This window comes from Elephantulus edwardii, unplaced genomic scaffold (genome assembly GCF_000299155.1).
Source record: "Elephantulus edwardii isolate Elephantulus edwardi_28Jun2011 unplaced genomic scaffold, EleEdw1.0 scaffold00109, whole genome shotgun sequence".
Lineage (NCBI taxonomy): Eukaryota > Metazoa > Chordata > Mammalia > Macroscelidea > Macroscelididae > Elephantulus > Elephantulus edwardii.
The window spans coordinates 9,845,506-9,869,080 of record NW_006399859.1 but is presented as its reverse complement, the minus strand read 5'-3'; the positions used below and the strand labels follow the sequence as shown (position 1 = coordinate 9,869,080).

Here is a 23,575-nt window from a genome sequence, read left to right as displayed (position 1 = left end):
GCTAATGCCACATTTTAAAGTCCCAATTAAATGTTTAAGAAATGTTTTCTTTTTATATTGAAAGACAATGATAAAAATAAGAAGTCCTTCTAGGAACTAGGGAAAATGTCATTCATAGAACCCTTGAGAAATTTCTGCTCCATATAATGCAGGTGGAGACTGCATCTTTCTCTGAGAAAGTGGTGGTGGTAGCCTGGCAAGAAAGCTCTGAGCAGACTTCAGCAGCCTCATAATGTAGAAAACAAAGGTTGACCATTAAGATGATGCTCAAGATACTTGGGGATCATTCAACTACAAACACACTTGTGTTATGCTTCACAGACATGTGAATAAGCTAGACAAGGCTCCCACAGATAGAAAGCTGATGAGAGTCAGAGCTTTCTTCAACTTAGAATCAGGAGTCAAGAGTTTCTGAATTTAAGAAACAAGCAAAAATCAATAACAAAAGTTGCCATCAACACGCAGGGTTTTCAATGGCTGTTTTGTTTTTGTTTTTTAAATAAATAGACCTTTCTCTTTTGTGTAGACTGGGACCTCCAACCTTTTGGTTTGCTGTTGAGTGTGTAACTGTTGCCATTCAGGGACTGGACTTTTCATGAAATTAGGTCTATTCAGAAAGAAAACCTACCCATAGTGGAGCATTTCACAACACTGGGTATGCATATCCACTATCCCTTATGCAGAGCATGCATCCAGTATAAAATTTTTTGAAAGTTATTGATGTATCCTCTTGGAAATTTTGATTCAAAGGCCAAATAAAGATTCCTGTATCTATGCAGAAGATAAACAAAATCAGAATCTCTAAAATGGATTAGCCTGCTCACATACTTTTCCATCAGAAAATGAAATATCAGATAGGAAAAGGTAAAAATAAGTATAATATTATGATGCCAAATCCGCTATAAGCCAGCAATTCTATACCCAGCACTTTTGTCTTCACTTATTTAAGTGTAATAAAATGCATTCTCAGACATACACATCTACTTCTCACTTATCAATGTAGTTAAGCTATAAGGCCAAGTTCCTTTTGTTTCTTCCACATTAAATGAGCATCAGAGGCCATTCTATTTTTCATGCTAGTTCCTTTTCCCCATTTCCCTACCCCATATCTCTGGATATGAGCTCCAACTCCTCGCCTTCCTTCTCACACCCTGTTGGTAAAGATGGGGAATATTAGGATCTAGGAGTTGAGGTGAGGATAGGAATGATGATTGGGTCTTGCCTCTACCTGCTGACTGCTTCTGCCTTCAACCTGTCTTGAAGAAGAACTCTATTTGTTTGTGATTTGTTCCAACTTCACTTCCACATTCAGCCCATTTTCCTCTCTCCTTCTTCTATCATTCCTTCCTGACCTCCCTGGTACCTTCTGGCCTCCATTATCCTCCCTCTGCCCATCTACAATTTCCAGTTGTTCTGTTAATATTTATGGTCCTCAATGGCTAGACACAGACATCACAGACACACAGGAGGCAGCATCCACAGTTGATTAGCCACTACCCTTTGTGTAGAGTAGCCAACAGAGGGTGACCCTGGCTGGCAGTCACTGTGCCTGACATTAGGCTATTGGAGGCCTGCCTTGGAATTTTTTCAAAGATATCTTAAGTGTGAAATGTCAGTTAATAAAAAAATCAAGTAAGGAGTTGTTGTTGTTGCTGTGTACTGTTGAGTAGGAACTGACTCATAGCTGAACCTCTGGCAGGTTTTCAAAGACAATTACACAGGAGATTGCTCACCCTTCTCCTGCAGAGTAGGTGGCAGATGCCAATCTTGTGCCTTTGGGATTGCAGCACAGCTTCATTGTACACCACAATAGCATAGTCATAAGAGAATAATAAAGTTTTCTAACTATTTGAAATTTTGTATTACTTTTATTTCTCCTCTACATAATATATACATTCTATGACCTTCTAGAATTATATCCTAATGTGATATAGTTTTATGTTTGGAGGCCTTTTAATGATTCTCCTAGTATACTCTTTGCAATCAAAAAGATGTACGTAAATATAAATTTATTTATTTTTATTTCCTGGGAACATAAGGCTCCAGAGGTTAAAGAATTTAGAGAATAAAGAATTTATTCCGTACTGACTTATCTTTACTATATTACTATAATTAGTGAACACATGATCCTAACAACATAAGTATATTAAGTCATTTGCAAAAAAATTATTAAACACAAAAAAGTTTTACTGGGAAAAATATTTTAATAAGATGAACAGAGGGTGTGAGTTTATAATGTCTTATTTAAATGAGTTTCCCCGATAACAGATATTTCAGATTAACTATATGCTTCATGCCCATGAGATTTTTATATTATGGGCCAATGAACTATAGGAAGATACTGGATGCATGCAAAATATGGTTAGAAGTGATGAAAGGGGTGATAAGAAGGAAAACTAGCCTGAAGCCAGAAAAGAGTTCTCAATCAGATAAATTATAAGAAAAAGTGCACATGTAATTTGAAGATGTGGAATGTAACTTCATTAATACTCCATGCTCATATATCCTTTTTTTTAAAAAAAAAAATTGTCCAGGCTACGCATAACCTAACAGTATGAAGTTCTTTCTTTTAGTTAATCATAAGATGGCTCAAAACAAAATACTTATGAACAGAAAATGTGTTTTTTAAAAGGGTTAGTGGTTGGAAGAAAAAGTTGTTAAATTTAAGATTAGAGTAAGGTCTATCATTTGTCTACCCAACAAAATTTGTATCTTTTCATTTTTTATAAATTTAGATGCGATATAAAAATGAGGTAATAATGGACTAGCTAAAATAGGAGCATCCTATCAGTCCTCACAATAAAAACAAGGAAGAGAAGAAAGACTGAAATGGTCTTAATTTTTAAGAGTGTTTTAATAAATATGGGTTTCTTGTTTACAACAACAATCAGAGAAACTCACACATAAGGTTTTAGAAAAGTAGAAATGCAATCATTATTTATATGCTTTAAATCAGTGAAAGAATTTTTAGAACAAACACTAAAATATAAAACTAAGCAGACCACAGTAATCCGGGTGGAGGGGGGGAACTCAACAATGAAAACTAGAAAAAAAACTAGAAATGCATGCATTATGAAAACAAACATTAGTTAAATTTTGTAATAGGAACAATCTCAAATTGTGAAAGGAAGTGCTCAACTGTGGGGAAAAGTGATTCAAAGAGACACAAAATGGTTGCATAAAATACAAATGAAGCAAATGTGTCCTTATGTACCATTGAGTCAGAAGTGACTGGTGCTGACCTACCAGTGAGTTTTAAGAGGCTGTAAATCACACAGTAGGAGATTGCCCATCCTTCTCCCACAGCGCAGCTTGTATATTGCCAATGCAACTGCTTACTACTAGGCCACCAGAGCTCCCTGAATAAAATGCAAATGTTAGGAAATATTTTGTTATCGAAGTCTTTCCTATATTTCTTTATTTTTAATTTCCTGAGGATATTTATACTCTTAAAAAATGGTATTATTGCAATTTGAATCAAGGTCCACACAGCATTTTTCATTCAGTAATTCATATATCCTTTGTTTTATAACATTAATTTCAATATCTGCAATGTAATCATACTTTTCCCACTTCATTCCTGTAGTTCTCATTTTCTATCCCACCCCTTTTTTACTTCAGGGCTTTATTTTTGCACAATTGCTGTTTCTTTTGACCTTAACTGGTAAATAATTCTAAGGAGTGAGGGCCTCTCCAGCTATTGTTCATTGTATACCTGTCTATTATTTGACTGAAGTTGAACCACAGATGGGCCTAAAATTTAGTTGCCCTAGAAATATAGAGGGTGGTGCAGCATCATACAGGGTTTCCTTCTACTGTCCTGAGGGTCAGCATTTAGTGTGAGCAGACTTGACACCACTACCACCAACAGTAGCCAAGGAAAGCCTGGGGCCTTTTACTTCCATCTCATTCTATATCAAATCTCATGACAGTGTTAACTGAATTGATATAAAAGAAATTTATAAAAGAATATCAATCATATTTAAAAGGAACAAAAGCTACAAAAGCTACTGATGTTTTAACTCCTAAGAAGACATTTACCTCCATGATAGAGTGACAAATGGAAGGTCTTTGAAGTTCGGGCTCCAGTGCTTTCTTATTATTTGCTGTGCAACATGAGGCAGGAACCTCACCTCTATGAACCATATTTTCCTCACCTTTAACAAGATAAAGATATTTACCTCACTAGAATAATGATATATAAGGAAAATGTCCAAATTGTATGCACACACACACACACACACACACACACACACACATATATATGTATATATATTCAGTTAACAATGTCATGAGATTTGATATAGGACGAGATGGAAGTAAAAGGCCCCAGGCTTTCCTTGGCTACTGTTGGTGGTAGTGGTGTCAAGTCTGCTCACACTCCAAGCTAACCCTCAGGACAATAGAAGGAAACCCTGTATGATGCTGCACCACCCTCTATATTTCTAGGGCAACTAAATTTTTGTGTGCCTTTTGGTAAAATGGTCTATTAGTCTTTCAAATGCTATCAGTATTTTGTGTTTCAGCATTATCTTCCAGGAGAGTCATGTTGGAATTTGGCACAGATGAACTCCAATGGAAGGCTTACAGAGTTCTGACAGTTTTTCATTTTCTCTTCTACTTTTTAATTTTTTTCTTTTTAAATTTGTTTTAAAATGTAGACTTTTCTTGAAGCTTGATTTTCTGGATAAGCTGTCCTTTAAAAAGTCCTCTTTATGCTGAAGGAATGAGAAGTAATATTCTAATAACTGATGTTTTTGAAGCTCCATCTCACGTACTTTGGGCATGTGGCCAGGAGGGACCAGTCCTTGGAGAAAGATCCTTCATATTGGGTTCGTAACACCAAGTCTTCACTCTATTCCATAAACCAGTCCAATCTCATCATCTGTTAGTTTCCAAAGACAGAGCTGTCCTCTGCTTTTTGCTTTCTTTCTCACCTTCCAGGAACACTTATTGCCTGTCTCTGGTGCCGGCCTTCTAAATTACTTCTCCTCATTAGTTAATTTAATGCAGAGATGATTGCAGGAAGATGCAAAGGCCTAGAGAACTTGGAGGGGTGGCAGGAATCTATTGCAAATTCTTCATTTTTTTCTTAGTTATAGGCACTACTGCTCTGTAGACTGTAAGTCTCCGTTTAAAAAACAAAAGACAAGAAAAATAAAACAAACCAAAATAAAAAAAAAACAACCTGATGTTCTAAAGTTGATTCCAGTTCATAGCAATCTGTCATCAGCTTTCCGAGACAGTAAATCTTTACAAAAGGAGATAGTCCATATCTCTCTCAAAGAGCAGCATGTGGATTCAACCTGATGATCTTTCCATTAGCAGAGCAACACATAACGCACCAGAGCTCCTTTAAGTCTTTGATGGTGCTGTTATTAAGTGCTATCAAGTTTAGCATGACTAATAGTGATTCCATGAACAATAGTTCTGAACCCTGTCCTATTCTATCCCATCCTTATAATCCTCAATACATTTGAGTCTATTACCACAGACACTGTATCAATCTATCTCATTGAAATGAAAGTTCTTCCTTTTCTTTGCTGACTCTCCACCTTCTCAAGCATGATGTCCCTTTCCAAGGAATAGCCTCTCCTAACATGTCAAAAATATGAGACAGAGCTTCATCATTTTTGTCTCTAAAAAATGTTCTGATTGCACTTTATCCAGGGCATGTTTGTTTGTTCTTTTGGTTGTTATTGTTGTTATGTACCATTAAATTGCCTGTGACTCGTAGTAACCCTATATACATTAGCTTTGAAACCTGTCCTATCTTGAGCCAATGTCATCATCTCTGACAGACCTAATCCCATTTCTCCAATCACTGAGTCAATCCATGTCATCCAAGGTCTTCCTCTTCTACACTGTCCCTCAACCCTTTGAAGCGTAATGTCCCTCTCTAAGGACTGTAACTTCCTAGCCACATGCCCAAATTGTGTGAGATAGAGCTTCAAAATCTTGGCCTCCAGGTAGGAGCCTGGCTTCACCCTCTCCAGGACAAATCTGTTTGATATCATGACAGTCCATGATATGTCCAACTCTCTTCAGCACCACAACTCAAAGGCATTAATCCTCTTTCTATTAGCCTTAGTTATGGTCCAGATTTCAGATGCATAACAACTAATTGTGAAGACCATGGCCTGGATCAGGCACACATTAGTCTCCAGACTAACATAGTTGCTCTTCAGTACTCTAGAGAGGTCCCAGACAGCAGAATTTCCCAGTGCAATTCATCCTTTGGTTTCTTGACTGCTGGTGACAAGAGTCTTGATTGTGGAACTCACTAAATGGAAGTTATCAACAATCCCAGCCTCTTCTCCATCTATAATGAAGCTGCCAATAAACCCAGTGGTGAGAATCTTTGTTTTCTTGATGTTGAGCTTTAATCCATATTGAAGACTACAGTCTAGTCCTTTGCAGCAAACACCTCAAGGTCCTCTTCAGTTTCAGCAAGCAAGGTTGTGTCATGTGCATAACGTAGGTTGTTGATGAGTCTTCCTCCAATTCTGATGCCACATTCTTCCTCATAAAGCCCAGCCTCCTAAATAAACTGTTGTGCATATAGATTGGAAAAGTATAGAGATAGGATGCTTCCTTGCACATCTTTCCTGATCCTGAACCATGCAGTATTTCTCTGATCTGTTCTCACTTCTGCTTCCTGGTTCAAGTATAGGTTTTGCATGAGCACAATTAAGCATTCTGGGATCCCCATTCTTCTCAAGGTTAATCTATGGGATATTCATCACTCTTCAGTACCACACCTCAGATGCATCAATTTATTGCCTTGTCATCCTTTTTCATTGCCCAACTCTCAGGTGCATAGCAGGTGATTAAAAAGACAATGGTTTAATCAGGGGCGACTTAGTCTTTAAATTGACTTCGTTGTTCTTCAGGACTTTGGAGAGGCCCCTGACAGCTGACTTTCCCCAAGGCTGTATGACTCTAGATCTCCTAGATGCTCGTACCATTTATTGACTATGGATCCAAACAAAATTAAACTGTTGTCAATTGTAATCTTTTCTCCATCTCTCATGATATTGCATATTGGCACAGTGGTGAAGACTTTTGTTTTCTTGATATAGAGCTATAATCTCTATGGAAGGCTGCAATCCTTGATTCTCTGCAGCAATTGCTTCTGGTCCTCCTACTTTCAGCAAGCAAGGTGTGCCATTTGCATCACACAATGTTAATTGCCTCTGGTGCCATAATTTCTTCTTTCAGCATTACACTACTGGGAGCTGGATCCAACCTTTCAAAGTCCAATCATATTACCTACTCTGATTATGCTACTGATAACCATTTTCTAGCAGCAGAGGTAAGAGAATAGGACCCTTATCTAATTCTGAGCCAGATGTCGACAGGGTTCCTGAAGATTCAAATTGAAATACAAGCCTATCTTTGTCTAAATATGTGGTCTCAGAAAAGTGAAATAACCTTTATGGAGCTTGATTTTCTTTATCTGAAGAGAGCAATACATATACGTTCCTCACAGCATCTTCATTGAACTAAAATGTGATGTCTGTAATTGAACTGTGGTTAGCGCACAGCTGGGACTCAAAAAATGTCCACTGTGGAAGTTGGAGTAGTACCAGAATTTATTTGTTTTGCTTTGGGAGTCCTCCTAGGGGTCTATGAGATTCCATTTTCAGTGAAGACTGGACATAGAAATCTAGGTGTTTGACATGTGAGTTTGGTGGAATGACAATATATATGATCTAGTCTCTGGCTGTGAGATCAGAGCCCAAAAAGGAAAGGACAGGGACTTTGAAGTGATAGACAGAGGGAAGCTTTTCTCAGACGTAGTGTCTTTCTAATGTGTCAAACTGGCTAGGTTGACTGTATTTCCCAAAATTCCACTTGAGATGGGAAATACAGATTGTCACTTACACACTGACTTACCTTGGGGTGAGGCACCACCTCTTGGATCCTTCCTGAACTTCTGCTCTTAGGTCAATGGGGTGTGTGGATGCGTGTGTTGTGTGTTTCTGCATTGTATGTAACTCTGTGACCAAGATCCCTGGCTTTTGTGGTGCACCATACTGACAAGATTAGAGATAACAAAAGGTACTTTTGCTATGAGTTCCAGCCTGTTATCAATCTCCACCCTTCCTTTACATTCATCTTCCCATTTTAACTGACCTTTCTACAGACTTCAAGCTCTAATAGCAAATGTGAAAGTGGGAGACCAATAGACAGGGCCCACCAGGGTTTTCTTCTCTGATTGAAGCCTATCTCAGAAATCAGGCAGCATGTTGGGCAGACACCAAGGCAGGGACCTTGGGGCAGAGTTGTCATTAGAGAGTTGAGAGCAAATGGCAGCAGGCAGGCCGATTTCCTACCTACACAACCCTAGTGTGGCCGGCAACCTCGGTGAAGGTGTCAGCACCTCAAGATAGTATCAGTCATGATCCCCATGATCTTTAAGAACTGTGATTTCTAACGTACTTTGCTTTAGATGTGGAACACTTTCTTGGAATGGAATTTTATGTAGGTGCTCATAGAAAAGGAACTTATCAAAGTCAAGCTGAATTGGAGCACGCACCAGCTTGTCCTCGTCCACTCCTTCAAGCTGAGGCAGCCCTTGAGGTGCCGTGTGGCCACTGAAACTGTCCGCTACAGGCTAGTGAGTGATCACAAGCAAGCCAGCGCATACCTTGCTTACTGAATGAACACTTTGTCCCTGTCACGTGTCATTGCTGTTGAGTTGGAACTGATGCATATGTGACCCCTCACCCAATTGAGTTCCCAATTTTACTGGAGAAGACTGTCCATCTTTCTTCCAGGAGCTGCTGGTGCCTTTGAACTGCCAGAGAGGTGCAGCCTTTAAGTTAGCATGTTAGCTTTGCAACTGCCTATAGGAGAAGAGTATTGAATGTTCCATGGACTGCCAAGAAAACAAACAGATCCATCCTAGAGAGGGTTAAACCAGGCTACTCCTTGGAGGCAAGGATTCTGGGGCTTCATCTGACATACTTTGGACATGTTGTAAGGAGGGACAGGTCCTTGGAGAGGGACATCATGCTTGGTAGGGTGGAGGGACAGCGCAGGAGGGGAAGACCCTCTATGAGGTGGATTGATTCAGTGACTGGGGTAATCAGGATGGGTGTGTCAGAGGCAGTGCGGTTGGCACAGGATAGAGCAGGGTTTGGGGCTATTGTACATAGGGTCGCTATGAGTCACAAACGACTCGATGGCACATAACAACAACAACATAGGCTAGACCACCAATACTCCCTCTGCTCCTTTCAGGGATTGTAAATTTAGAAGGAGGCAGAGGTTTTAAAGAAAGGCCCTGAGCATTAGGCGAGAGAAAGAGACTGGCCATACCTAGAAAGAGATCTTTGACTTGCTGAAAATTTTGTGAAACTGTTTATTCCAGATTAGTGAGTAAGCACAAGTAAACAATGCTTGCCTTGCTTATTGGGTCATCAATGCCAATGTAAGGTATTCTGAGGCTTCTCACAAAAAGCTGGGAAGCCCCTGTTGTAAAGTTTTCTGGCTCAATTATTTCCCAAGTCTACCACTGAGATCAGCACACCAGGGCACCCTAAGCCCTGATAGTCTAATCCCTAGAACAACCTGCAAGTTGAGTCTTTCTCTCTAAAGTGGGACAGTGGCTGGCCAGCCACGTGGCTAGGCCAGGGCTGAGATTCCCAGAGTTAATCAACCCTCTGAGGAGCCAGGCCGGCCGCTCCCCGGGCCTGGCAAGCACCCCAAAGGCGTGATTATCTGATGGTTCTTGCACAACCAGCACCGGGGCCTTTTGCTTAATTAATCACAGAAACGTTCCTGCCTCACTTCAGACAACAAAATAATGAGCAGGCCTGTGAGAGGTTCAAAGACTGCGGGAAAAACAAGCGCTCCCCGAGGAAAGGGCCCGCTGGAACATGGAGGTTGGAAAAATCACTGGGATCTATTAGGAGCGCTGCTTGCATTTTGTTACATAGCCCTTTTAATATAAATATAATGATAGTGCAAGTGTGTATATGTAGAAGGATAATACACATGCCACTTAGATATTAGAAGTGAAAAATATTTAGCTTTGAGGAGTCCTTAAGAGTCCTTCGGGCTAACCTGTTCTTATAGATGAAGAAGATGGGTCTCATGAAGTTAAGTGAATTGTTCAGGGTCACAAGGCTGGGGCATGGCAGAGCCAGCCAAGGACCTGCATCTTCTAGCCCTCAGTCTGTGAAATTGAGAGTGAGGCTACTGGAGATGAAGGCTGCTTAGATGTCACAGAGAAAAGCGTCCCTCCTCTTTAAAATCCTAGTGTGGGTAAGTTAAGAGCTCATTGGTTTAGAAAGCAGACATCAGGGGAATATCATGTCAGAGTGTGAAGACAACAGGCAGGTATCACCTAAGCCAGAGTAGAGGTCAGGTGTAAGTTTATAGAATGATCAGCATATAGAGGCCAAGTGAATTATCTTTCCTGTTTATAGCCTGAGAATGGGACTTGAGGTGTTAGAAGCTTAGAATGAGGCATAGCATCTATTCCCAGGTTCAAGGCATTTCAAGAGTTAAGGAGAATATACTTGAAATATTGTAAAGTAGTAATGGTGAGGGTGTCCAGAGCTCAGAGAGTGCTGCTAGCTGCATTTCCATTGGAGGTGGACCTGCGGAGACAGAAGGTGTTAGGGTGCATGAACTGAAGCAAAGATGTGACAGATAGAGGTAGAGATTTGAGCGAGATGCAGTGAAGGAAGACAACCAAACCTCTGACAGTGTGTCTATTCTGATGCCTGGTGACCCTTCTGTAGGCTTCTGAGATTATAAATGTCAACAGAGGCAGACTTGCCTCATCTTTATCCTGCTGAGCAGCTGGTAGATTTGAACTGGCAAACTTGGTTAGCAGCCCCAAACAGAACATACTTCACCACCAAGAAACTGGAAAATTCATATTGACTGGACCAGATGGTACATGCATGGAAGACCAAATAATAATAGGGATGATTGAGAAGGGTCTAACTGAGAGACTGGAGGTTCAGCAGAAAAGAGGAAATCACTGACTAGGGTGACCAGATACTGTTTGTAGGTTGCACACAAATACTATGTCCATGAAACCTCCATTTATGCCATAGTTATAACTTAAATTAGATGAGAACCCGAGGGAGGGAGAGGCATTCTGGACCTCTCTGCTGTATCTTGGAGCAACAATGGAGAAGAGTCCTTTTCCTGCATAAATCCACTCTGGTTCCCAAGGCTACAGTCCTGGGATTCATCCTATTCCAGGTTCAATCCTGTCCTGATCACTATCTAAGAGTCCCTTACATTTGTTATCCAAGCCTTCTCACCTTGGAGGATGGCCAGAGAAAGAGAAGACCTTCAACAAGATGGATTGGCATAATGCAGCAACGTTGTTGTTGTTGATTGCTGTTGAGTTGAGCACGACTCATAGCAACCCTATGAACAAAAGACCTGAAGTCTTTCTATAACTATCGTCGTTTCTCAAAGATCATAGAGTTTCCAGAGGCATGTGGTTCAGGCAGTGGATGTCACTCCTGTTTCCAAACCAGAATTAGTCTGGAAGCTTCACCAAACACTTCCCACAATAGATAAGCATTATGGTGTTTGACACACCTGTGGCACAGTGTTCAGCATCACAGCAACTCCAACTTATTTCAGAACAGTAAATAGACCACTGCTGTACCACTGAAAAGAATGTTCATCCCAAAATGTAGCAACAGACATAAGAATATCAGAGATAGAAAGGATGGCTCAGGATAGGGCAAATTTCAGATCTGCTGTTCATTGGGTCATTATGAGTCAACGTTGACTCGATGGGAAAGCTGAATGCCAAACAATTCCCTAATTCAGAGATATGCAGTATATTAAGCTTGACAATCTCCATCTGTGTGATTTATAGCCTCAGAAAGCTGCTGGAAGATCATCTGTGAGTCAGTTCTAACTTGACAGCAATGTGTGTGTGCGAGAGCGAGACAATAGCATTTTTTTTTTTAGACTGAGGAAAGAAACTTTTGCCTTTAACACTTTTGAACAAAGCTCTCCTCTAGAGATCTTCCTGAACTCTTTATGTAGGAGGAATTGCAGAGCACAATATTCAAGGTGGTGAGGCTGGGTGGAAGAGATGATGGTGTGGTGGGATCTTTCTTTAGATGTGGTATCTTACTTTTTTACAGCTATTGTAGCATGAATACCACAAGTGGGGGACTGAGAATAAGAGAAAATTATTTTTCTCATAGTTGGCGAGGACAAAAAGCTAGACACTCAGTAATGTGCACTCCTCCCTCGTCAGCAGCCCTAGGTAATTCTTTGCTCCCTCGTGTTCCACACACAGCATCTGTCTTCTCCCATGTGGCAGTGTAGTCCTTTGGATGTTGCACTCCTAACCAAAAGTCTGTGTCTCCAGCAGTTCAAATCTGCCAGCTGCTCCAAGGGAGAAGGATGGCAATCTTTTCCTGTTGGGATTTTCGGCCTTAAAAATTCAATGAAGGGTTACTATGAGTGTGGAATTGAGTTGATAACAATAAGTTTTGAGTTTTTCTATGTCTATTTTTTACAGGGGAGCTCTGATAAGAAGGTAGTGGTAAGAAGTTGTGCTGTCAACCTGAAGGTATGTGGTTCAAGGGCACTAGATTTGAACAGTCTGTGGAAGAAAGATGAGTAATCAATTCCTGTGTGATTTCTTGCCTTTGAACCAGACTGGAGGGTCAGCTATGAGTCAGTTCTGCCTTGATGGTTAACAACAACAACAACAACAAGTCTATTATGTCATTTTATAACTCAGAGAAGTGATTTGGTTTAGTATCCACTGGTTTGACCATACCTCATTGATTTACATACATTAGATCTGATTATGGAAAGTGATTCTGTTACATTGCCATGTGTTAGATTATATCCACAGGTATGGAGGTTTTATGCTTTCATAGCACAACTTCATGGTACTTAACACAGTTGATTTTTTTTTTAATTGGATTAGTGCTGACCACAAGACCCACGAAGAGGGATAATGTTTTGCTCAATACCCAGAGGCTCAATCAATAGATGTCAGCTGAAGGAGGGAATGAAGAAATTATGTCTGACTTAAGCAACAGCATTTGAAGCTCCCTTGAGAGCTCCTCCATTGACTCAGGGCAAGCTTCTTGCACTGAGCTGATGCCACCAGAGGGAAGCCAGGCTCACATACTGTTTTGGGTTTCTTAGGCTCACCTGAGTGCTGGTGATGGAGGTAGCTCTCCCAAATAAATCAGAGGGATGGGAGAAGACAAGAAGAAAAACCTTTTAAGTGTGTATTGGTTTCTGCCCTGGTCTCATGGTGTCTTGATATCTGCCAAGCACTTAGAAGTAATTCATTCCAAAGGTTAAACAGGATTGTAGTGAACCAAAGATATCTCACCTCTGCTACTATTCCTTCCTGCACTTCATCAGGAGGTGACTTTGGCCAAGAATAACAAGGAGATTTTTTTAAATAATTTTACTTTTCTCCCTGGACCTCAAGGCAGCTACCAGAGGAGAGCCCCAGGCTAGGATATTATAACACTATAAGAGTGGAGAAAATGAAAAGGACTCCCCAGGTAGGAATTGGTCACCTCCTGCCTCTTTCAGAATGTTGTCTCTGTCAAGGAGCCTGGAAAGGAGGGGAATGTGGTTGCCTCACCCAAGTCTGACATTCAAGTGGTGCATCTGAGGAGGCAACAAAGATGGCTTATAAAGAGATAATAACATTTTTAACATCTAGCTCTGTATCCAAGTCCTAGTTAGGGTACTATAGAGGGTGCTTATAAACCCATCCCTCAATAAGTGGAAGGCGTCCTGTGCGTGACTGTGAGGGCATTCAACACTTCCTCTCTCTGAGAACACTTGCAAAGCAGCTTGCAGGGCACTAATCTGGCTCACTAAAGGGAGCAAAGGAAAAGTAAAATAAAAGGGGAAGCTTTAGCCTCCTGACACTGATGAAACACCTACCTTTTGTACTTTCTGGAAGCAGAGAGGAGTTGTCATTTTCAATAGAGAGTTAAGCTTGTCTCAGTCCTAGGCTAGGAAGGAATCTCAAATTGACAGATTCAAAACCTGAAAATCTTCAGAGGTCAGAACATTACAATGACTGCTCTTTGAGTTGTCTCCATAGTGCTATGAATACTTCCACTAAAATTGCCTGTATTCACTGCATCTAACCAAGTGTGGTTCTGCATTCAGTTTTTTTGACCCTTGTCCTCTGATCATGCCTCCCCTGCATGCCTGTGTGTCTTTGATGACCTTTACTTCCTATAGCACGCTCTTCTGCTACCAGAAATGGTACTTCCTCCCCAGCGCCTGCTCTTGTCCTCTTGCTCTAGGTGCACTTCATGGCCCTTTTGGTCTCATTGTGCATGTCTCCTGCTTTGAATTCCTTAAAAGAACCTTAATTGATATTAAAAAAAATTAAAACTTGGGGAGGAGGGTGGAGATAGATAATTTACCTAGGGCTGCATATGCAAAAATGAGCACATAATTACTGTTTTTAAGGAAGATGTCAGGAAGCAAGATTGATTTAAATCTGACATCTGTTTACACACAGTGAGCTGTCATTAGATGCATACATAAGGTCAGAAGAGCTATGTTCCGTCGCCATGACAGCTTAGTTTGGTTATGGAAATGTGGCTCCACGTGCTTCTGCGAGGGAGCCGCATAATTCCTTTCCAATGGCTGCTCTCTGTCTGCTAGTCAATCAAGCACCATTTTTTTGTGTGTCTGTTACGTATTCAATACCATCCTAGTACTTGCAGTAAAACAGGCTGTTTGAGGTAATGGGACAGAGTAAGGCAGAAAGTTAAAGGCATGGGCTGTAGAGTCAGTAGTTCTGAATCCTGCCTCTGCTACTTCTGAGTCAGCAAGTCATGTTAGCTGTCTGAACTTACTCTCCTTACTCTTAAAGAAGAAATGATAGTAATGCTATACTCAGGGGACAATTGATTAATTTATCACATGATTCTAGTTATACTGGGTTGTATTTATGGCTTATGGTTTCATACATCTAATAATTTGAAATAGAAACTCTGATGTTCAAGTAGTAAGGAGTTGCACTGCCAATCCAGAGGTCCATGGTTTGAATATACCAGATGTTCCATGGGAGAAAGATGGGAAATTTCTGACTGTATGACTTACAGCCTCTGAAAATCCACTGGAGGGTCAGCAATTAGTTGGTTCTGACTCAGTGATACTTCACAACAATGATTGTTAATAACAAATATTTGTACATTAAATTATATCTATAAATGTATGTGTAATTATTCCAACTCCTATAAACAAGACTGGATTTATACAGATCTTGATAATTAAATACAATCATAATGAAAATAAATTTTTTTAAAAGGTATTCAACTTACTTGCATCAGAACTGACACATGATTGGTTTCTTGGAATGAGACACTATTCTCAGCCAGAGACTACATGTGTTCTCAGAACACTTAATCCAGGATGTAGATGGAGTGGTGATTCAGTAGTAGAATTCTCACCTTTCTAGACAGAGACCAGAGTTCAATTTCCAATTAATGAATCATATTTATGTGAAGCTTCCACCATCTGTCAGTGGAAGCTTATGTGGAAAAAGCATCAGTGCATCTTCAGATGAAAACAGACTAGTAAGAAAGGCCTGGAAATTTTAAAATTAGCCAATGAAATAATATGTTTTACAATGGGGTTGATATTTGACCTACCATAGGGATGTGGAGGATGAGTCCAACTTGATGGCAGCCAACCACAATAGTCTAGGGTCAGAGGAGAGTAGATGATCAGAAAATAGTGACTATTGTTGTTAATATCAGGTCATCTTTCTCCCAAAACATTTAAAATCTTGTCAAGGAAAATCACCTCAGTTAATAAACCATCCTCCACTGCAAGTGGGTAAACCTCAGGCAGTGTAGGAGTATAGATGGGTTTTCAGGGAGGAAACAGAAAGACCTCATGTACCAGAAGAGACACAAGCGGGACCCTTAGTGTTTGCAGCACTACCCATCAGACTTCTACACCCTTCATTTCTACTCTTCCTATAAATTCTTCCTCTTCTTTTCCAGCCTGAGTTTAAACAAGGTCACCTTTAAAGAGGCTCCCCTAACTCTGAGTCAGTCTATGGATTTCTTCTTATTTCAGCACTGGTGGTTTTTTTTTCTTTTTTTAAATTAAATTTTATTAGTTTTAATGAACATTTACAGAGATTTTGGGTTTTCATTCATTCATTGTTGCACTAGCACTGGTTTTATTGTATCTTACTTAACATATTCTTTCTTATTTACCATCTACATCTCGGCAGGTGTCCTTTCTCTTTTCCCTTTCCTAAAGTTTTTATCTTTTACACTCAAAGTTATACATACATGTACTTTCAAAAAAATATGTGTTGTGTTATGTAATATAAACTGTTTCAATATGTTCAAATCCATTACCTTCTCTTCAGAGAAGAGCACTTTCTCTTCTTTCAGATGATAATGTTGACATCACCTTCCCTTTCTCTAAGTATATGTCTCGGGGGCCTCTGTGGGACTTGTCTGATCTGCCCTCAGTACTTCATTTCCCGTATACTCTGTGGAAGCTGAGCCTCACCACTAATCACACGCACACTACCTGTCCCTCCCATTCTTCCAATATAATTAAGCTTTAACTTTGGTTAGAGCAATCTTTAGTGTTTAAATTATTATAACTATGTAGGCACTGCTCACAGCTGAGCCATGAGCATAAACAATCACTTTTCTCCTTTTGCCTGGAAGTAATTATCTTATTTTGTTGTTGATGTTCATGTGGCTTTCTCAAAAAACAACAACAACAAAAACCCACTGCCATCATGGCCACCACATTGGATTTCCAAAGCTGTGAATCTGTGGAAGCTGACTGTCTCAGCTTTCTCAACTGGAGCAGCTGGTGGATTTGAACTGCTGAGTTTTCATTTAGCAGCCCAGCACACAGTGCAAAACACTGCCAAGGTTCCTGTTTTCTGTTTATTCATCACTAATTGAACCTCAGTTTTGGCTCTTTATTTGACTCTCTTCTTGAAATATGTACATATAGGAAGTATGCTTAATTTCATCTTCCTGAAGAAGTTTCTATCATTGATCTGAATATGCAACCTACAGATTCAGACAGGATCCTGTGCTTAGGACTCTGAGCTGGTTTAATGCTCTGGTACTGTAATTTTTAAATTGGTTTTTTTGTTTGTTTTTTTACAAGAGGTTCTATATTTTCATTTTGCAACAAATCTTGCAAGTTACAGCCAGTCTGTCTGCCAAAGTTTTCTGTCTAGCTTCAATCTAGATAGGTCTCTTGGTGTCTCCTTTCATCAAGCTAGAGATTGCCTATGTGTCTCACATCATGGTCCTGCAGAGTGTCTGCACACCTCTTCTGTATTGGATCTCCTATTTTTTTTTAAATTGTTTCTTAAAAACAGGTCTAAAAAAACAGGTCTATGGTTTACTCATTTTTATTTCTTGAGCATAACTCTGTACAAATTAACCTGTTGCCGACAAGTTGTTTCTAAGTCACAGCAACACTAGGAGATAGAGTAGACATGGCCCAGAGGGTTTCCAAGGATGTAAATCTTCACTGAAGTAGACTACTAATTTTTTTTTAATTTAACTTCTTTAATTTTTTAAGAGGGCTCTCCTTAACATGTCTGAATATACAGTTAGAAGATTCCAGGAAGGAATGATTTCAGGTACAATAAAGAAGCTCTATAATTAATGAACATGTGTCACAAGAAATCAGGCTAACTTCTTCTGCTTCATCCTTGGAAATGCTGTATTTTCCACCGCAACGGCATCTCAGCAAAAATGAGTGATCATCTTCATTCCAGGACATTTCTTCAAGATATATCCGAGCACCTACTGGTCCAATATTTCTTAGGTCATCTTCATGCCACTGCAGGTCATACTCTTTTTTTGTCTCTTCATTCCCTAGAATCTTCCATGCCTGATCAATTTCGATGAACTTTTTAAAGCATTCCTCCATTGTTCCTGTTGGCAAATCTACACTTTGTTTGTCTGGATGATACTGTTATGGGGGTTTTGGTGGTGTCGGAAGTTGTGCTGGCGCAAAGTCAGCACCTCTGTCAGTTTGAATCCACCTGTGGTTCCTCAGGAGAAAGATGAGCAACCACCTCCCCTCCCACGTGATTTTCAGTCTCTCAAAAACTTGCTGGAGAGATAGTATTAAAATGAGCTTCTGATATTTTTGTTTTAAGTTGGACACACTTGCAGATGGGCCTGCACCTCGAATGCTGTACCAGTTCTTTTTTGGTATCTGGTCAATAGCCATCATCCACTGAACAGTGGCCTGCTTCCAGATTAGCTCACTTGAGCTCTGCGCCGGAAGTAGACTACTACATTTAACTTCCATGGAGAGACTAATGGATTTTAAAAGCCAAGTAGCTAACTGTTATGTTAGATCATCTCAACATAAACATAAAGGACATATAAACATAAGCATAAGGAACAAAAACATACATACATACATATATATGATTATTTACATATATGTGCATGCATCCATGTATGATGTGTATGTTGTTGTTGTTGTTATGTGCCGTCGAGTCACTTGCAACTCATAGTGACCTTATGTATAACAGCCCTAAACTCTGCTCTGTCCTATGCCAATCGCACTGTCTCCAATGCACACACCTGATTACCCCAGTCACCGAATCAATCCACCTCATAGAGGGTCTTCCCCTCCTGCGCCGTCCCTCCACCCTCTCAAACATGATGTCCCTCTCCAAAGATCGGTCCCTCTTTATATGTCCAAAGTATGCCAGACGAAGCCTCAGAATCCTTGCCTCCAAGGAGCAGCCTGGTTTAACCATCTGCAGGATGAGTCTGTTTATTTTCTTAGCAGTCCATGGTACACTAGATACTGTTCTCCAGCACCACAGCTCAAAGGAATCAATTTTCTTTCTATCCTGACTAGTCATTGTTCAACTCTCTGATGCATAACAAATGATTGCAAAGACCATGGCCTGTATCAGATGCACCTTAGTCTCCAGAGAGACACCATTGCTCTTCAGTACTTGGGAGAGGTCCCTAACAGTAGACTTTCCCATCGCAATACGTCTTTTCATTTCCTGGCTGCTGGTGCCAAGAGTGTTGATTATGGAGCCAAGCAAACTAAAGCTGTGAACAATCTCAATCTCTTCACCATCCATCCTGATGCTGCCAATTGGTCTAGGGGTGAGAATCTTTGTCTTCTTGACATTGAGCCTCAATTCATATTGAAGGCTGCATTCCTTGACCCTCTGCAGCAAGCGCTTCAGGTCCTCCTCAGTTTCAGCAAGCAGGGTTGTGTCATCTGCATAACGCAGATTGTTGATAGATCTTCCACCAATCCTGACCCCACATTTTTCCTCATAGAGCCCAGCCTCCTGGGTAATCTGTTCTGCATTCAGGTTGAAAAGGTATGGAGACAGGACACATCCCTGGTGTACACCCTTCCAATTTTGAACCATGCAGTGTTTCCTTGCTCTGTTCTGATGACTGCCTCTTGTTCCAAGTACAGGTTTCACATTAGTACAATCAAGTGTTCTGGGATTCCCATTCTTCTCAGAGTCAGCCACAGTTTGTTATGATCAAACACCTTCACATAATTGATTGAACACAGATACACATTCCTCTGGTATTCCCTGCTTTCAGCTAAGATCCATCTAACATTAGCTGCAATATCCCTAGTACCACGACCCCTTCTAACCCAAATCTGTGTGCATATTTAACTATGTCAGCATGGTGTTCTGTACAGACCTATATCTCTCTTGATGCTAATCACTAGGAACTGATTCATAGCTGACCCTCCAGTGGAAGGAGATTGCCCATCTTTCTTCTGCAGAGAGGCTGGTAGATTCGAATCGCCAGAGATGATTTGCCTTTGGGTTAGCAGCTCAACTTTCTATAGACTAGGTCACCAGAATCCCCAGAGATGTACCCAGAACCTTCTGGACTCATGATGGTCCTCTATCAGTTTTCTGAGCCTGTAAATTTTTTCTGGAGGAGACTGCCTAGCTCTCTCCCTTGGAATAGCTAGCCAAGTTGAACTGCTGACCTTTCTATTAACATCGCAACATGTAAAGAACTATACTAACAAGGGTCCTTTATATATGCTTTACACAAAGAGAGAAAAGTATGTTCATATGAGCATGTATAGATGTATACAGCCACATCTACAGGTATACCTATGTAACGATTTTTATATAAACCACTGAACTGGAGGGACTTACGTAGTATGAAACTTCAGAGCAGAGGAATAGCTTGATGTGCTTGTGGCGCTCGCACTGTGTTCTCAGTGCATGGGAAGTGGTGAGGAAAGCAGCCTGGCTGTGTCAGAAAAGGGCAGGTTGGAACCAATGGGAAATGATGTTGAAAATTAATGTGGGAGCCAAATTGCAGAGAGGCTTGCATGCCAGACTAGGCATTTTCTGTAGACTTGTAGTTCCCCAAGGACTTATTTCCCCATCTAATGACATCTGATATGTGTAGTTAGAGAAACTCCAGCTGGGTAGAATTTCACACTTTCCTTTTCTTGGCTCTGAAATAGGTGAATAGAGTGGGATGGGTGGGGAGAGAGCCTAGGAAACTGAGAAAAGGGAGCTCATAAGAGAGTGTTTCCTGTGACTTTAAAAACTCAGCCTAGCACAGAAGCAGGAGAAAAGCATTAGAACTCTGGAAAGTAGCCAGGGAAGTCTGGATAGTGCTAAATCAAGGCAGAACAACCCCAGACAGGCAGTTGCATTATCACCAAATTCACACGATTAAAGACCAGCAACCATTAGCACCTCATATGTGCCTATGATCCTTATGGTATGCAGCATCAAGAAAACTGGGCTTGCCCTCTGGAAATTTTCAACACTGTGATGACTGTTTCTGGTAAATCAGAAGATTAGTGGGTTAATGGGACCTCTTGCAATTTGAACCTCAGCCATAGCTTGTGTGATATGGGATTCTTGAGCTTTCTCCACTTCCAAAAAAAAAACATGCCAACATTTTAAGAGAAAAATGTTTACAGGGTTTTGAAGAAAACCTAAGAAACAGATGACAAATACATGTGGATAAATTCTGGATGCAGCATTCATTATAATAACCAATATTCGTAAACAACCCAAAAGGGCATCAATGCATACTGTTGCTAGGAGTCACAGAATCATTGGTGACTCTATGAACAAAAGACCTAATGCCTTTCCATAACTATCGTCATTTCTCCAAGTTTATAGAGTTCCCAGAGGCACGTGGTTTGCAAAGTGGATGCCACTCCTGCTTCCAAACCTATTTTACAACTGGGAGCTCCACCAAACACTGTTCACATTGGGAAACCATCCTGGTATTTGATACCCCAATAGTACAAGGTTCAGCATCAAAGCAAACCCTGGTTACTTCATACAGCAAATTGACAAAGAGTGATGTACAAAGTGGAAGAGTGTTCCTCCAGATATAACAGCACTAGTTTCATTTAGCAGTGGTTAAGTGTTTTCAAGTCGAATACAACTGAGAGTAAGCTTCTCACAAAAGACCTGAACATTTATGGAGTTTAGAGAGTTTCCGGAGACATCTATTTTAGGAAGTGGATGCCACTCCTGCTTCCCAGCATAAATCAATCTGGAAACTCATCCAAACATTGTACATAATGGGTAACCATTATGGTACTTGATAGGACTATGGAACAGTGTGCTGCATGACAGCAACACCAAGTTGTTCAGTTCAGCAAATAAACAAAAGATTGCTGTATCATTTAAGGAATATTTATTTGAAAATCCCTTGGGGCATGCAGGATTTTAAAGCCATACCTATGAGCAGACCTTCACCCTAGGCAAAGGCTCAAGGACACATGCTCTTGAGGGGGGAAAAGCAGTAATACACATCAAACACGACCCCAAAAATTTACCTTATGTGACCAACAGGACTGCCATCAAGATACTAGCTAGCAGCTAAATCCCAGAGTGGAGGCTCCAGGCCCCAGCCTGCAGTCCCATCCCCTCATGCTATGGGATTTTAAAGCCACACCTTTGAGCAGACCTCCACCGTAGGCAAAGGCTCAAGACACATGCTCTTGAGGGAAAAAGAGCAGTAATACACATCAAACACAACCCCAAAACATCCCTTACATGATCGACAGGACTGCCATCAAGATACTAGAAAAGTATATGTTATAATCAGGCAAATAGCAGAAAAAATAAATCATGGCAGACACATTTGTTGAACCAGAGGTAAGGCTAGTGGTTCTCTTGGGGATAGTGACTGGAAGGTTTTCTGTGGAACAGCTCCAGGAATGCTGCTACTGTGCTGTGCTTTGATTTTGGTACCTGTAATGTTGGTGTGTGCATTTTTCAAGAATTCATTTTAAACAAAAATAAAAAAAAGAAGAAAACAAAGACAGATAAAGTTAAATGTTGGCAAAAGATATACTTTAAAATACTAAGGATGGGAAAGCTATTAATAAAGTAAACTTCCAGGTAAGAGTAAAATCAGAGATGAGGAAGGACATGTAATGAAGGTTTAGTTTTGCAAAGAGAAGTAATAATCCTACTTAAATTTATACCAAGTTGCATTACTTCAGAATACATGAAACAAAATAGAAAAAAAATGTAGATAAAGCTGTAGTTGGAAATTGCAGCACTTCTTTCTCAGTAATTGCAACAAGTAGATTTGTAAAATATAAACAATATGAACAACACAGATGTTGACGTATCTGATCTAATTGATTTTAAAAGAGACCAAACCCAACAATTGCAGAATATACTATTCCCCCCTAAATGTTCATATGGAATCTTTAAAAAAATATGGACACAATGATTATAAAACAACTCAAAACCCAAGCTGATCATAAAATTTGTCTCACTAAGTTTCTAAAGCATGCAATCTTAAGAAGAATGTTTTATGACCAAATGATAATAAATAAGACTCCAGTAACAATGAAATCTATAAATTCTTCAGATATTTGGAAAGCAAAGATTTCAAACTAAACTATGAATCAAATAAGAAATTATAAGAAGAATAATTTAAACAAAATTATAAAACTACAACATATTAAAATTTTCTAAATGTAGCTAAAGTTATTATTATGGGAAGCTTATAGCCGTAAGTGCTTATATAAGTTTAAAAAAGTTTTACACTCACAATAAAACATAAAATAAGTAGAGGGATATAATATATATAAGAACAGAAATCAACGATACAGAAAGCAGACAAATAGTGAAAATTAACCAAATCAAAAGTTGATTTTATGAGGGTAAGTACATGTTGTAATTGCCTTGGTGGCACCTAATACCATCAATACTAAAGGATAGGTATATTGATCAAGAAATAACCAATAGTGTGATATAGCAGTGACAATTAAGAGGACATTTCAGTAGTTTGGATGAAACATCACAGTGACTTCAAGTATGATGGTTTATCATTAGACCTGGTGGAAAACAAAAAAAAAACATCCAAGTATATTCAGGGAGTAATGTTAACAGGATTTGATGATGGAATGCATAGTGAATGGGGGTGAAAGACAAGGAATACTCAAGGATCACTCCCGAGAATTTTGCTTCACTACCTGATGAGTACATACATGTAAAAAAGTTATTGCTAGATCCATCTTGAAGTACAATATTGTCAGTGACAGGATAATATCTATA

General features: G+C 39.9%; 1 protein-coding gene across 1 annotated transcript; it reads right to left on the bottom strand.

Annotated features, from left to right (window-relative positions):
- Positions 1-17,634: 17,634 nt before the first annotated feature.
- Positions 17,635-18,240, bottom strand: LOC102871787 (dnaJ homolog subfamily C member 24-like). The gene is made up of 2 exons (XM_006892080.1): positions 18,115-18,240; positions 17,635-17,973 (listed from the first exon to the last, which is right to left on the bottom strand). Exons 1-2 carry the CDS (start codon positions 18,238-18,240, stop codon positions 17,635-17,637), a joined length of 465 nt encoding a protein of 154 aa, XP_006892142.1.
- Between the last annotated feature and the right edge of the window lie 5,335 nt (positions 18,241-23,575).